The sequence below is a fragment of the Pithys albifrons genome, chromosome 11 (assembly GCF_047495875.1).
Source record: "Pithys albifrons albifrons isolate INPA30051 chromosome 11, PitAlb_v1, whole genome shotgun sequence".
Taxonomy (NCBI): Eukaryota; Metazoa; Chordata; class Aves; order Passeriformes; family Thamnophilidae; genus Pithys; species Pithys albifrons.
Genome location: NC_092468.1, coordinates 20,764,289 through 20,777,330, shown reverse-complemented (window position 1 = coordinate 20,777,330; position 13,042 = coordinate 20,764,289). Strand labels below are relative to the sequence as shown.

Here is a 13,042-nt window from a genome sequence, read left to right as displayed (position 1 = left end):
ATATATATTTTCTGCTGGTCTTACCCTGATAGTGGCTCTAATTTTATAATTATAAACCTTCTGCCACAATAGTGAGTGAAATAAAATAGGTGAGATAGTATAACTGCTTGTGAGTGTCAAAAAGTTTTAAAAAATAAGAGGAAAGGAGAAGAACCATTGGGGATCAAAAGGATCCAGAGAAAGAAAGAAAACTTTCTGTACCTTCCCCACAAAATTTTCTTAGGAACAAACTAGTGTAAATAAACTAGTATAAGTCAGCTCAATGCTATTTTCAGGGAAGAAGAGTTTGTAATATTTTTATGTCCTACAATAAATAAACACCCTGTGGAACTGGAAGTCCCAACATGTAAATATTGTTATTAGAATACTTTTATTTATTTACCAAGGTAAGAATATTTTGTTTTACAAACATGAATGAAAACAAGCTCCTAGGTGTAAGAAAACAGCATTCAAAGTTGAACAGTATCATGAGAAAGTGTAATTCAGAGAATCCTTGTTCTGCTGTGCTTTTCTTTTTTCTGGAGAGTACAATTCGAAACAATTCAGGGATTTATAAAATTAAGTTTGTGAGGATGCTGAAGTCATAGCACATTGTGCTATAACTGTATAGACAGAGGGTGCCCATAGCATTTGTCTAAACAATTCTAATGTTATTCCACAGAGACAACCTGTGCTCATTTTCATGTGGGACAGTGTACTTGCCATCATGTCCTAATGCTTTAAGAACTACTTTTCAAAATCTCAAAGGTAGGGTCTTAGATGGGAGTCTGTTTGTAAGTACCTGAATAATTCAGCTTGTGTTGCACATTACCTGCAGACAAACGTTCCTCATAAGCTAAAAACTTCTCCATTACAAGAACGATGTAATAATCTAGTTTTATCCTGTGCTGTCCAGTTGTTCTACTATAACCTCCAAAATAGTTTGAAGTTGTTTTAAAGTCAGTATCTTTTTAATGTGATCTCTTATTTCAAAAATGTGTCAAATTCATTCTGGTCTTGTGGGTATGACATTACCTCATTATTTGTGCTAATTAGAACAGCCTTTAATGGCATTATTTTGATCAGTAATGCTTATGTTCCTAGGCCTGAAAAGGCTCATAAAAGTTATAGAAGAGGTTCTGTTAGAATTCAATTTTACAGTTCCTTTGCTTTACTTTGCTAAGGCTGGGTCTTTCGTTTGGAGCCATTTTACCTCTTTCAGTGGTACTGCCTGAAGTTATTATTTTGGTTTCCTGCTTCAGTGTTACACTTTTCAGGTCACTGCAATGTGTCATAGAAACAAGCCCATTAAGATGAATGACATGTGTTGTAATTTCATTAGTGTCATCAATAATATATTGCAGTTTTCTGTTTAGGAGTCTCTTTTTGTTTTTTGTGGGTCAGGCTGACTGTGTGAATTATAAGATTAAAATAGTTAAAAATGAAGGTAGATACTTATGCAATTAGGCCAGAGACTGGAATTGTTGTTTTAGAGGTGTAGGCTACAAAACCAATTTGTGTTAAGGAATGTTTGAGTAATTGAATTTCACAGTATAAATTAAAGTCTCTTGCTATCATTATGCGTGTTGTGGGCACAGAGTGATAACTTGTGCCAATGAAATGGCTGAGGTTTATTTTTCAGTCCCTGTGTAATCTTTAATGAAAACACTTTTCTGACTTGTAAAGGCTTGGAAGTAATAAGCTGGACCATTTTTTTTTTCATTTGATGAAGCTTGGACAGAGATAAGAAGTAAACTTGTATAAATTGACTCTCATGAACATGCCTAAAGAGAGAAATCATTTTATGCAACAAAGGAGTGGCATGGCTTGTCAAGCAAAGATAAGTAATTGGAAAACATAAGATCCCAGTGAGAACTCCTAAAAGAATATTCAAAAAACAGGTGCTTTATAATGTTACTTATTATTATTATTTGCATACATAAAATAAAAAGAAGGTTCTGTCATCCTATGCAATCAGCTATGCTGAAATCATATTACTGTTTCAAAAGTTAAGATATTATTTTAAACTATGAGAGCAGACTTCTTGTCTCATTCATGAAATAACTCAGCTTTTCTATCTAACACTAGTTTGCACCACAGTCAGGTGGGACAATCTAGAAGTACTTTGCTTTTACATTGGATCATCTGTCTGTGCATTCACTGTGGAATCACTTGTGATTCCAAAATCAAAGCAGTAAATTTAAACTGTATTAACATCCTTATTTGTCAAGGTAAACCATATTTTTATCCTGTGTGCCTTAACTGGAGCTCATTTGAAGATGGGACAGGAGAAGATCTGTTCCTATTCACCACAAATGTTGTCTCAGCAGTCCTCAAATGTTCCAATGTTCAGGACATCCTCTCCTTAGAGTCTGATTTCTAGCAGTCTAAGTTAATGTTGCTCTGCTGATAGTTAATGTCTGAAGTGTGATATTACCTCCAATAAAGGAATAGAGGGATCCCAATATAGATCAGGAGGACAGTGTTGTAGGCATTTGGAGTAGAATTCCAGCTCAAACTCTTTCAGCCACCATCAACCAGACCTCTCCTAAGAGTAGAAAGTAATGTGATTATTTCTAGTACTGTCCTTGCTGTTCAAGGTGTTTGAGGGGTTGTGAACAGGCTTCTTTTTCTCTGTGAACTACAGGAACTCTAGAGGAGAGTTCTTCAAAAGCCTGGTTCTGCTTGCACTGATCCCAGTAGGAGGCCCTGAACTGATTTCAGAGGGAACAAAATCAAGCCCTGCTTTGAAAAATACAGTATTTCCCATGGCACAGCCTATCCTTAAAAACCAACCAACCAAGAATTTATCTGGTTCTCAACATAGGGACTGCTTTGGGACAGTCCACGATGTAACTGGGGTCACCTTTGAGTGTAAAGCTGCAGCACAGTCTGAGGAGCAGCAGCAGCAGCTCAGAGCAAGGGAAGCAGCAGTGCAAGCTGAGGAAGTTATTGCCACATCTGCCTGTTACAGTCCTCTTGATGGAAATTCCTGTCCCTGCTGAGCTGATCCTGCAAACACTTCTAACCTGTTTCAGTCTGAATGGTCTAAGTCAGTGATGAGCTGTTCTTAAAGCTGGGTGAGCTGTCCTTGTGCTGCTGAGTTGGAGTCAAACCCTTTCCCTCCTCTGTTTAAACTACAATGTATTGCATTGCAGAACCCTTCAAATGGCTGGAGGTATTGCTGTCAGGGGATGAAAAGCTTTCCATCCCTATTGCACATTGCTGGGTTTCCTGTGTTTTCCTTACATAGGAAGGCAAAAACAGACTGAAAAATTGTCTTATGAGGATAGGAGTTATTTCATTTCTTTGAAAGACATTGCCTCTCATTGGAAACATTTTTTAAAACTGAAAAACATGGCAGAAGATTGTAGGTGTTCTTTGCTGTCATTTGGAGAGGTACTTTGTTACCTTTCCCCTGGCACACTGGCAATTAGGTTATTCATATAGTAATAAGAGGGCCTTTTGTGGTCATCTGTTGTAGGTACTTGGCAGGTTTTTTACTAATTTGGAATTGCAATTTGGCCTGTTCTATCATGCAATTAGTTTACTAACAAAGTATGTAAGTTGTCCTATTTCTAGCTGGTTTCATTCCATGAAACAACTTCCCTGCCCTGAACACCTGCCTTGTATTTAAGGATAAGGTCCTGCACCAAATCACTGTAGCTTTTCCTGTTTCAAATTTCACTCATTTCTGTTTACAATCAAAGCAGCTCCTGGGTGGAGAGTTATGATATTTACATGCTCTTCTAATTACAATAATGATTACACCTGGTTTTGGATAACATTTATAGCCTAATTCAAAGAGTCTCATTAAAATCACTGACTAGCTTTGAATTCTGAGCCTTCCACATCTCTTACAGATAACATTTCCAAGGGATCAAACAACACTTACATGTGTTTTTCTATAAACCATTTAAAAGATTTTCAGATATTCTAGGAAAACACAGATTTTGTTTCACAAGGGTATAGCTCTGTGTGCTGTTTATTCCTTCCTCAAGTGTGTGACATTAAAGATGGGTTGCTCTTGTTCTGATGCCACAAAGGATTATTGATGAAATAAAGGTTCTGCTGAAGGCAATGAGAGTTCTACCATTGAATTCAGTGTAGCTGGAATTTCACCTCTGAAGTGTGAAATAAATAACAGGAGCAGATAGGAAGAACGAAAACAAAGGCAAACCTGTGATAATAACTAACAGCAATAATCAAACTTTTTTTAGAGAGGACTAAATGGAATCCAGCTGAGACACGAAATCCTACATGAGAGGTGTGATAGGTGTAAGCTCATGCTTTTGAATAAAATCAGGAATGGTCAAAGAGGAATGTGAGATTTCTTTGATGGATGTAGTGACTGTTTCAATGTATGTGTGTGTAGTTCAGTGAACAAGGCATAATAAATATGCAATTGTCTTTCACTTTGCCATGGGTCAGCCTTACTGTGCACAATATGTATCATCTGTAAAGTGTGGCTGATACTGGCAGGGTTTTTTGATGCCTTCTGATGAATTGCTTTGAGTAAAAAGTTTACCATTCTCTCCATTGTTCTCTTCTAGAAATATCCTTTACAGACTGGATGAAAGGACCAGCCAGTTTTCAGTCCTGCTGCAGGCACTGGAGCACTGCAAACTACATCAGTCAAATGAGACCCTTCAAGCAGCCTTGTCAGAGGTGCTGAACAGCATCAATTCAGCTCAGGTTTACTTCAAAGCAGGACTTGATGTGTTTGAGACTACCTTAGCTGGAAAGAAGTGAGAGGATTCTCTGCATTCTAAGACATTTGTTTACAACTTGCTAAACAAAAGTTTGACTTGGACCAGAATTGCTCTGAGGCTGAAATATTTCTCAGCTTTTCCTTCAGTTGGCGCTTAAAGGTACCGCAGAGTGTGGTTTTATAAATATAAAGCAGTCTTTTGCACTGTTCACAGTATATCTCAAATGTCTGTTCCTGAATGTACAATACATAATGAGAGGGAATAACACTTAAGATACGATTTTTGAAAGGACATCTGCTGTATATTTATATGTAAAATATGTTTCTATGACCAAGAGCTCAATCTTGCAAAGTACCGAGCACGTCCCACAACATGCTGAAGACTTGGTTCTGAGACACCCCAGCTGTCCACCTGGGTGAGCTTTCCATTCCTGCTCTGTCAGAAAAATCTGACTTAAGTGTTTCTTAGCTTCTTCAGCAAGCTCATCTTCTTCCTTATTCTGTTTAGAGTAAGTAGTTGGAGGATGTGGCATTTCCTTGGGTATCCAGCACCGGAGTGAAAATTCACAAAACACCTTTGCCGGTGCAATCCAACCTCTTTACTCCTGTGGAACAATAAATACCTCAATTCTGAGAATACAGATAAACTTTGATCATTCCATTTCTGTATGAAAATAAAGAGTTGTTTTCTCTGATGTTTCTTGGAGAGAAAATTTTTATGATGGTTTCAAATTGTTTGAAAAGTTTGAATCGGCAGTGGCACTTGCACCAAAATACTTTCAGTCTTTATTTTAAATAAAAGAACTGCCTAGTCTTATAAGGCTACAGGCCTTATAAGCTTATACGTTACCAGGACATCTCACTTCAAGGTCTCTCTAAATTTCCAGAGAGCCACAATCAAAAACAAGACCTCCAAGTCCTGGGAACAGTTTGGGGATTCCACCACTCAGCTGCACCCCCCACTATACCAGGCTGGATCATTCCATCAGGCCTGGTATAAAGGACCTGGGTTGTTGTCCAGAAAAGCACAAGCAGAATATAAGTCCATTCCCAGCTGTAGAACCAGGAATTCAACTCTAGAGGCCAAGCTGGGGAAACCTATTGCAGGGCTAAAACTCAGAGCTGTTTTGCAGTGGTGGAAGCCCTGTACAAGGGCTCTAATGGTTTCATGACTTGTTGGCCAAAGTCATCTATGAGGGAAAGGATCAGGAGGTTCAGTGTCCTCTGAGGGGATATGCACACCTGAGAATTGCAGATCTTAATAATATAAACAATTCAAAGTGTTAAGCCCTATTGGGTTTAGAGTTTTACAGTCTCAGATGATTCTGGGGTTAGAGGTTAAAAAAATTAATTTTATATAGATACTTAGACTTGAAATATAATTTATTTGATGGAAACATTAAATGTATTGTTACCTAGTTTGCCATGGAAACATTTCAGGCTGCAGTAAAATTGGAAAAGTATCTGTATTAATGTCTAAACATTGTCTTCTGGATGATTTCAAAATTCACAATTTGTTGAAAGACTTTTTAAAGTTCACATAGCGAGAAATAAGAGTTGTTTACAGAGCTGGGTTTCTCTTTTCCACATTTTTGACAAACAGGCCTCTATAACCAATTACCCGGGACCAGGTACATACATCTCTGTGTTTCTTTGCAAATTGTTATCTTATAGTGGTCAAAAGCACCCAGGGTCTGACCAGAGGCAGAGTTGTGCATTTCCACTGCAGTGGGAATATTTTCAATATAGGTCAGTGTGATTGGATGAACTTAGACATGATTATCTTCTATCTTGCCTTGGCATCTGATAAGCAAAAGTTAATGATGATGTTTTTGCTAATGGTGGTACCAGTTCTGTTTACTGCAGAAAGAATTTGACTTCTGAAGAGTAATATTGTTTATGATGTTTGTTCATCCCGTTATTCGTGTGCTTTTTATTATTGCAATCCTTAAGTGTCTGGAATATCTACATTTTGGTTGTATGTTTATTTTATGTTTACTGTTCATGCTACGTTTGAATTATATGTATAAGGACCACTCTTCTAACAGTTCATGTAATCAAATATTTTCTTTAGTGTTGACTCATTGTGGAGCCAGTGCCTGTGGTCTTAAAAGCTATAGGTTTAGGTACCATTAGGAAAACAAAAATAGAGATTAACACCTTCTTTAACTCTGCCAGGTAAATTTAACAACTCCTTCCTCATCCTTAAAATTTATGTTCCACCAAACTCACCTCTAATATAACCAAAGTGTACTCATGCAAAATCAGTGAAATCTACTGGGAGGAGTATCCCTCATGTATGACTTCTCAACCATGTAATTCCTCACTAAAACATTTATCTTGTTTTCTCACAATGTCCTTCTATAATAACTTTTAAAGTAGCAGACTTCAAAGTACTCCACCAAGAAAGTATTGCTATTGTAAATGCCTGTCTAGTTTAGAGACACTCAGATATTTTTGTTGGTGAGATGAATCAGGTGAGCTATTTAGGGACTTAAATGCATTGATTTCAGTGTCATCCCACACTTGTATATCTTTTGTAGGCTTTTATTTCAATGTTCAGATCTCACATATAAGTGAGTACTCAGTGATAATATTTGTACCATTATAGCTTTAGAGGAAGCACTTTTGAGCCACATCCTTCCATTGATTTTTGAATCCTACCTATTGACTTCAAAGAATTTATGGCAAGTTAAGGTCCTAAATACCTGGTGTGTTTCTAACATAGACTTTTTGCCCAGCCAGCTGTGGAACATCAGCTAAAGGGAGATGTTAGTAAATCATAGCACAGATTGACTTCATTCCTGTGTTGCATTGAATTAAACAGAGCACCCTTAAAGGCAGAATTATGTTTGCAAATCGCCTGAATGTTACTAAAAATTTGTTACCTTTTCAGAAACATCAATTTCCAGAGACAGCATAACAAATGCATTGATTGCTAGTTAATCTGGAGTCATGCTTGCAGTGGCCAGAAAATCCCTGCAGCTTCCAATATTTGTATGTTGAGACAGTTGGTAATAAAAAGCTAATAAGATTTTATTAGTGCATATTTTAAAGAGTCCATAAAGAAGCTATAGTACAATCAACTCAGATGAATAAAAAGTACACAAGAGCTGGATTTTGAGTACTAACCTTAAAAAAGGCAGTGAATTGTTTTTATCATGCAAGAAAAACTGTACCTGAGTGAATACATGAGCACACAAATGCCTTATATCTTAAAAACATTGTATAAGCATTAATTTACTTGCAGTGATATGATATGTCTACATAAACATAAATGTAAATAATAACTACCTGAGAAAATTAACAAATACTTTGCACTGCTTCACTTACCTTTTTGGAAAGTATTTCAGTTCAGAGATGTAAAAAAAAAGACATGCAACTGACCCCAGTTCTTGTAACAGCAGGTGGGGAAAGGTTAAATCTCAGATATCACAGAAGGAACCTCTGGAGGTCACCTAGTCCAACCTCCCTGCCCAAGCAGGGTCACTTCAAGACAGCTGCCCAGGAGGGGCTGTGTGCAGATTCCTTCTGAGATCTTCCAGGGATGGAGATTCCATAACCTCCCTGGCAATCTGTGCCAGTCCATGGTCACCCTCAGAGACACAGTTTCATCCTTCTGTAGATACAGTTTCTCCAAATCTCTCCCTGTAATTCTTAATTGTTAGATTATTGTACTTCATTTATTGCAAACATTCAAAAGATAACCAGCATTGCATTTGGCAAACCTTGGCCAACAGGATTTCCCAGTGAATATGTTGGAAAGTTTTTATGAGATTTGTCCTCCAAGCCCTGGAGTTTAAGTTATAGAAATTAATGTCTTTCTTTTGAGATCTTTTTGTACAGTCCCTGGTCCCCAGTCACAGGATTTCTACAAAACTTAGGAGACTGATGGAGAACAAAAGATACATTAGCAAATGCAGGGAGGCAAATGACCCCTCAGCACCTGCATTGCTGTGTGCTATGAATGCATCTGCTGTAACCAAACTTTGGGAGCTCAGTGCAATTCTCTGGCTTGTGTTCTGCAGAAAGGCAGGCAGGATAATGGTAGGGGTCATTCTGGCTTTAAAAGTTATTAAATGCTATAAATATTGTTATGTCTGGCCCTCTGTTGTCAAGGGAGCAGTTAAGAGTTCCCTGGAAAGCCTTGTGCTGGAGCTGTTATCTGTGGCACTCAGGAGTGGGTGCCTCTGACATTAGTGTGTTACGGCTGCTATCTCAGGAAACAAGCACGGTGTGGAGGATGTTCTTTCCCTTGGGCATTCTGTAACATTTTAGCAGGATTCTGCCAGTCCTGGAACGGGAGTGATAGGAAACAATCTCATTTTAAGATGCCTGGAGAACAGTGAGCCTTATGCAGCACTATAAATGTTCAAAACAGAGTAAAGTGGCTTCTTTTGGAGTTCTGAATCTACAAAATTTGAGTGTCTCTAGTAGAGCAAGTAAATATCTCAGAAATATAAAATGTACAAGTAGTTATGGTCTATTCCATGTTATAATAATGATAAAAGTTACTTGGATACCAATGCAGGGATAGTTTTGGGTGACTTAACCATCTGACTTTTTTCTCCCTCTGACACCTTCTCTAATCACCTGCATGCAGCTTCACTCACATCCTTATGCAATATGATGACCTTCCCCATTCCTCACAACCTTGTTCTCAGTCATTCCCACTAGTTTTCTGTCTCCACTCCGCTTCCTTATCCCTTCCTAAATTTCCCCTTAATTTTCCACCTACGAAGTTAATCCCCCTCTTTTCTGTCTCTGATCTCAGTCATGCTTTTTGTTCCCCATTTGGTTCTCAGCTCACCTCCCTTAACTTTAAATTCTTGTTTCTTTGTACAGCTGACCATAATAAAGAGCTGAAAGTGTTGGAAAAGTCCTGCTCAGATCCAAATGAATAAGGAGACATTATCTGTTAAATTCAAAGTGTTCTGAGTATGTGCAAACAGCAGGTATTCAATTATAACTTCCCTGAATGGAAGTAGATTTTCTTGGGGCTCACAAAGTATTTTTCCTGTTGTCTTTCCCTCTATGTCTGGACCAGGAAATTCTCTCAAAAATAGCGGCATAGGCAGGGGATAATCGTGAAAGTTTTGAAATAAATTTTCGGAGTTGGATGAATAAGAAGTTACAGACAAACTTAATCAGAGTTGGTACTACCTACTGCCTGTCTACAAAAAAAAAAAAAACAAGCAGTAGGTAGGCACACAATTTTTCTGACCTTGCACATGCCATTCAGCACCTTTCATTAGATGATGGCTTCATACAAAAGTTATGTGTGTAATTATACTGGATTTGAGTGTTTTAAATTATTAAGGATGATAAAGACTCAAGCCATATGCACAAATATGTACTTTAAAATGCATACTTGAGCCTAAGAAGTGCCTGAGAATAATGAATAGTTATTTGGGAAGGAAAGGCTTTCAATATATCTAAATGAGACTGTATGTTTACTAAAACTATGGTGCTATCAAACCTAACTTTATTTTTTCCTGATTTTAATCCCATTGCCACTGGTTGTTTCTACTGTTATTCATACACACTTGTCATAACTGGAGAATATGTACACCTGTGCAGATTTGCTGAAAGATTATGTTTCCCCCTCAGGTTCTTCACTCTAGAGCTGACCTTTAACTGTGTGTGATATGTTTGAGTGGCTGCCTTTACCATGCAGTGCTAAGGTGTGCAGTGCGAGGCTTTGAGGCACTTATTTAAGAGAACAACTCTTTTTTCAGTTGCAGAGATCTGCTAATTTTCTCCCATTTGATGCTGTTCTCTCCTGAGCATCCTGGTGATACAGTAATGTAATGCCAAGTGCTCTCAGCACCTGCTATGAGCTCCTACTACCAGGGGCTTGTTGTGGGGGTTTCTGAGCTGTCAGTGCATTTCCACAGTTTTTAATTAGTGTCTCTTGTAGCCCCACTTGGCTTTTATGTGGCACAATCGTGGTCTGGTCTGAATGACCCCGAGGTGAGATGGACAGGCCTGACTGATGTGTTTTCTTGCTAACCAAACTTGCAGCAAAAACTGCTTTCTCCTTGTCCTTAAAAAAAGTAAATAAAATACTTGTTAAGGGCTTCCCAAATATTTGGTATTTTCAGTTTGTATGCTGAGGATTCTGAAACAGTTTTGGATACTGTTTTTTTTTTCCATGCAGTCTCATTTCATGTTCTCAACAGCTGAAACATCTTGTAGTCTGTGAATTCACTTGAAAGGAAATAAGGAGATCCTTAATATTTCATACTTAAAGCAAATAAGAGGAATACAAATTCTCTGTGTTTTCCATTTGCAGTTTATGTGAGTTAATATGCAACGTACTCTTATAACATGTATTGTGATTTGTTATTTTGGGACAACCAGAAAATGTATGATATTCCATATCCAGAGAAACTATATTGAATTCAGGGAATACCTCACTTATCTTACCTATTTGCATAGAGTGCGAGCAATCACAAATTAAGACACTAGGAACAGATACTTTGGGAGGTTTTGGTACAGGTCTGGAAAATAATATTCAATATTCTTCTGTTAAAGCCAGATTATAGCATTGCAATCATACCTAGATGTGTGGTAATGTATTGTATGTCCTCATTGCTGTGCCTGTGGGATGAATGCTGAAGTGCTGTTATCAGTGTCCATGTTAGTCTCAACACAAGCTCTTATTTTTTTAGTCAGTAACACCTTACAGGGTTTACCTATTTGGATGGAATATGCAAGTATTTCTGTCTTTTCTATGCAAAAGAGCGGCTGTCAAGTTGTGTTATCTTTGTCAAGCCTTGACATAGAATGTGAGATACCTGAGTGATGAGTCCTCCATTCCATCTACTTCTACATTTTCATGTAGTAAAATGAAGTTGCCACAACTGATAGCTAGTCAATGCAGAATACTAAGTAACTACATTTTTTTGGCCAAGAAGTAATGCAAACTTGATGCAGTGACTCCTGGAAACCAATAAATATCATGTTATGTGGAAATGTGCAATGAAAGGTTGATTTTTATAACACATTATAGAATGTTGAGTCTGAATAAAGTAGCTTATTTGCAAAATTAGTTTACTTTGTATCAATTTGTGTTTTTATAACATAGTGTAATAAAAAGGCAGTGTTGGCCATTAATGTAAGTAGATTCTACGTACTTTGATTAAGAAGCACATTTTACTTGTTTGTGCTCTGAATATGATTTTGCAATCTGCAAGAGTGTTTGTATGGAAGGCACTGTGGGCTGGAATTCAGTAATAGACATTTTGTGAAAGCAGTTGTGAGCTAGACAATGTTTTTCCATAGTTACACTGTTGAAAGAAATTATACTGGAATATGAAGGTATGTACAATGTACACGCACTGAATGTCTTGGAATTATATTAATTTGCGCTTTTGTGGGTTTTCTTTCTTTCTTTAATTGGTTCTGCCAGTATGCTGCATCATATGCCTCTCAAGCTGTTGATTCAGTAATGCACATCCCAGGGCATTAAAGCATAATGGGAAGAAGGAAAAAGGCAAGGAAGGAAAATAATAGCTAGACAGAATCTCAGAAGCTGTGACGGGATAATTTACTGACAGGTAAACTTTGAATTATCCACTTTTTGGGTGCTAGAATATAGGAAACCCAGATATTCAGATTATTGGTCTTTCAGGTGGGAAGAAATTGTCCCTGGATGTTTTTGAGAACATAAATTTTGAAAAGTAGATGGAGACTTTGGAGCAAACTCAAATTATTCAGGATGAGACTTAAAATAACATACAAAAAAATGATACTGAGCAGCCTCAATGGTCTCTGAAGAAAGAGACCAGTCACCTTTGAAAACCTTGATTATATGTAATATTCAGATTATCAGGCTTTTTCCTATAATTCAGAGGTCCAGACATTATAGGGTCTTTTAAATCTCATGAAAATATTAATTCCATCTTTTGCATATAGTATATGCTGTAGTATATTTGTAAATAGTGTCGTTATAAAAGAATCTGTATTTCCAAATTTTATTTCCATTTTGTGTAGGGTTTTGTTTGGTTTATTTTTTTTTTTAAACTGCTTTCCTGATGACTATATTAAAAGGAAAAATAAAAGGGATACCTTGTTAATATTTTTAATCATGGCTAGATAATTAACCTTTCTTGATAAATTAACTCTGTTCAAAGAGCAGCTCTGACTAGAATATCGCATGTAATGCTAAAGATTAATTTGTGAAACATGTTCCTTCAGGATAAGTTTCCTTTAAGCCATATAAATGTGTGCCATGAAAATAGAGGCCACTGGTATAGCAACAAATTGCGACAAGTACCTGATTTGCAATTCCTGCTGATAGAACTGTGGAAGTCAATACTAATGAAAAATGGCATTGAAGCAGAACCT

The 13,042-nt window shown here is 37.3% G+C and overlaps 1 protein-coding gene across 10 annotated transcripts in view; it reads left to right on the top strand.

The window, feature by feature from the left end:
- The window catches only part of NAALADL2 (N-acetylated alpha-linked acidic dipeptidase like 2), a 439,661-nt gene extending 427,917 nt beyond the window's left edge, over nucleotides 1–11,744 (top strand). For all 10 annotated transcript variants that reach the window (XM_071566282.1, XM_071566279.1, XM_071566281.1 and 7 more), the window contains one exon: nucleotides 4,533–11,744. In XM_071566282.1, the coding sequence (XP_071422383.1) occupies nucleotides 4,533–4,731 (199 nt within the window). In that variant the 3' untranslated portion in view covers nucleotides 4,732–11,744. The remainder of the gene's footprint in view (nucleotides 1–4,532) is intronic.
- The last annotated feature ends 1,298 nt before the right edge of the window (nucleotides 11,745–13,042 follow it).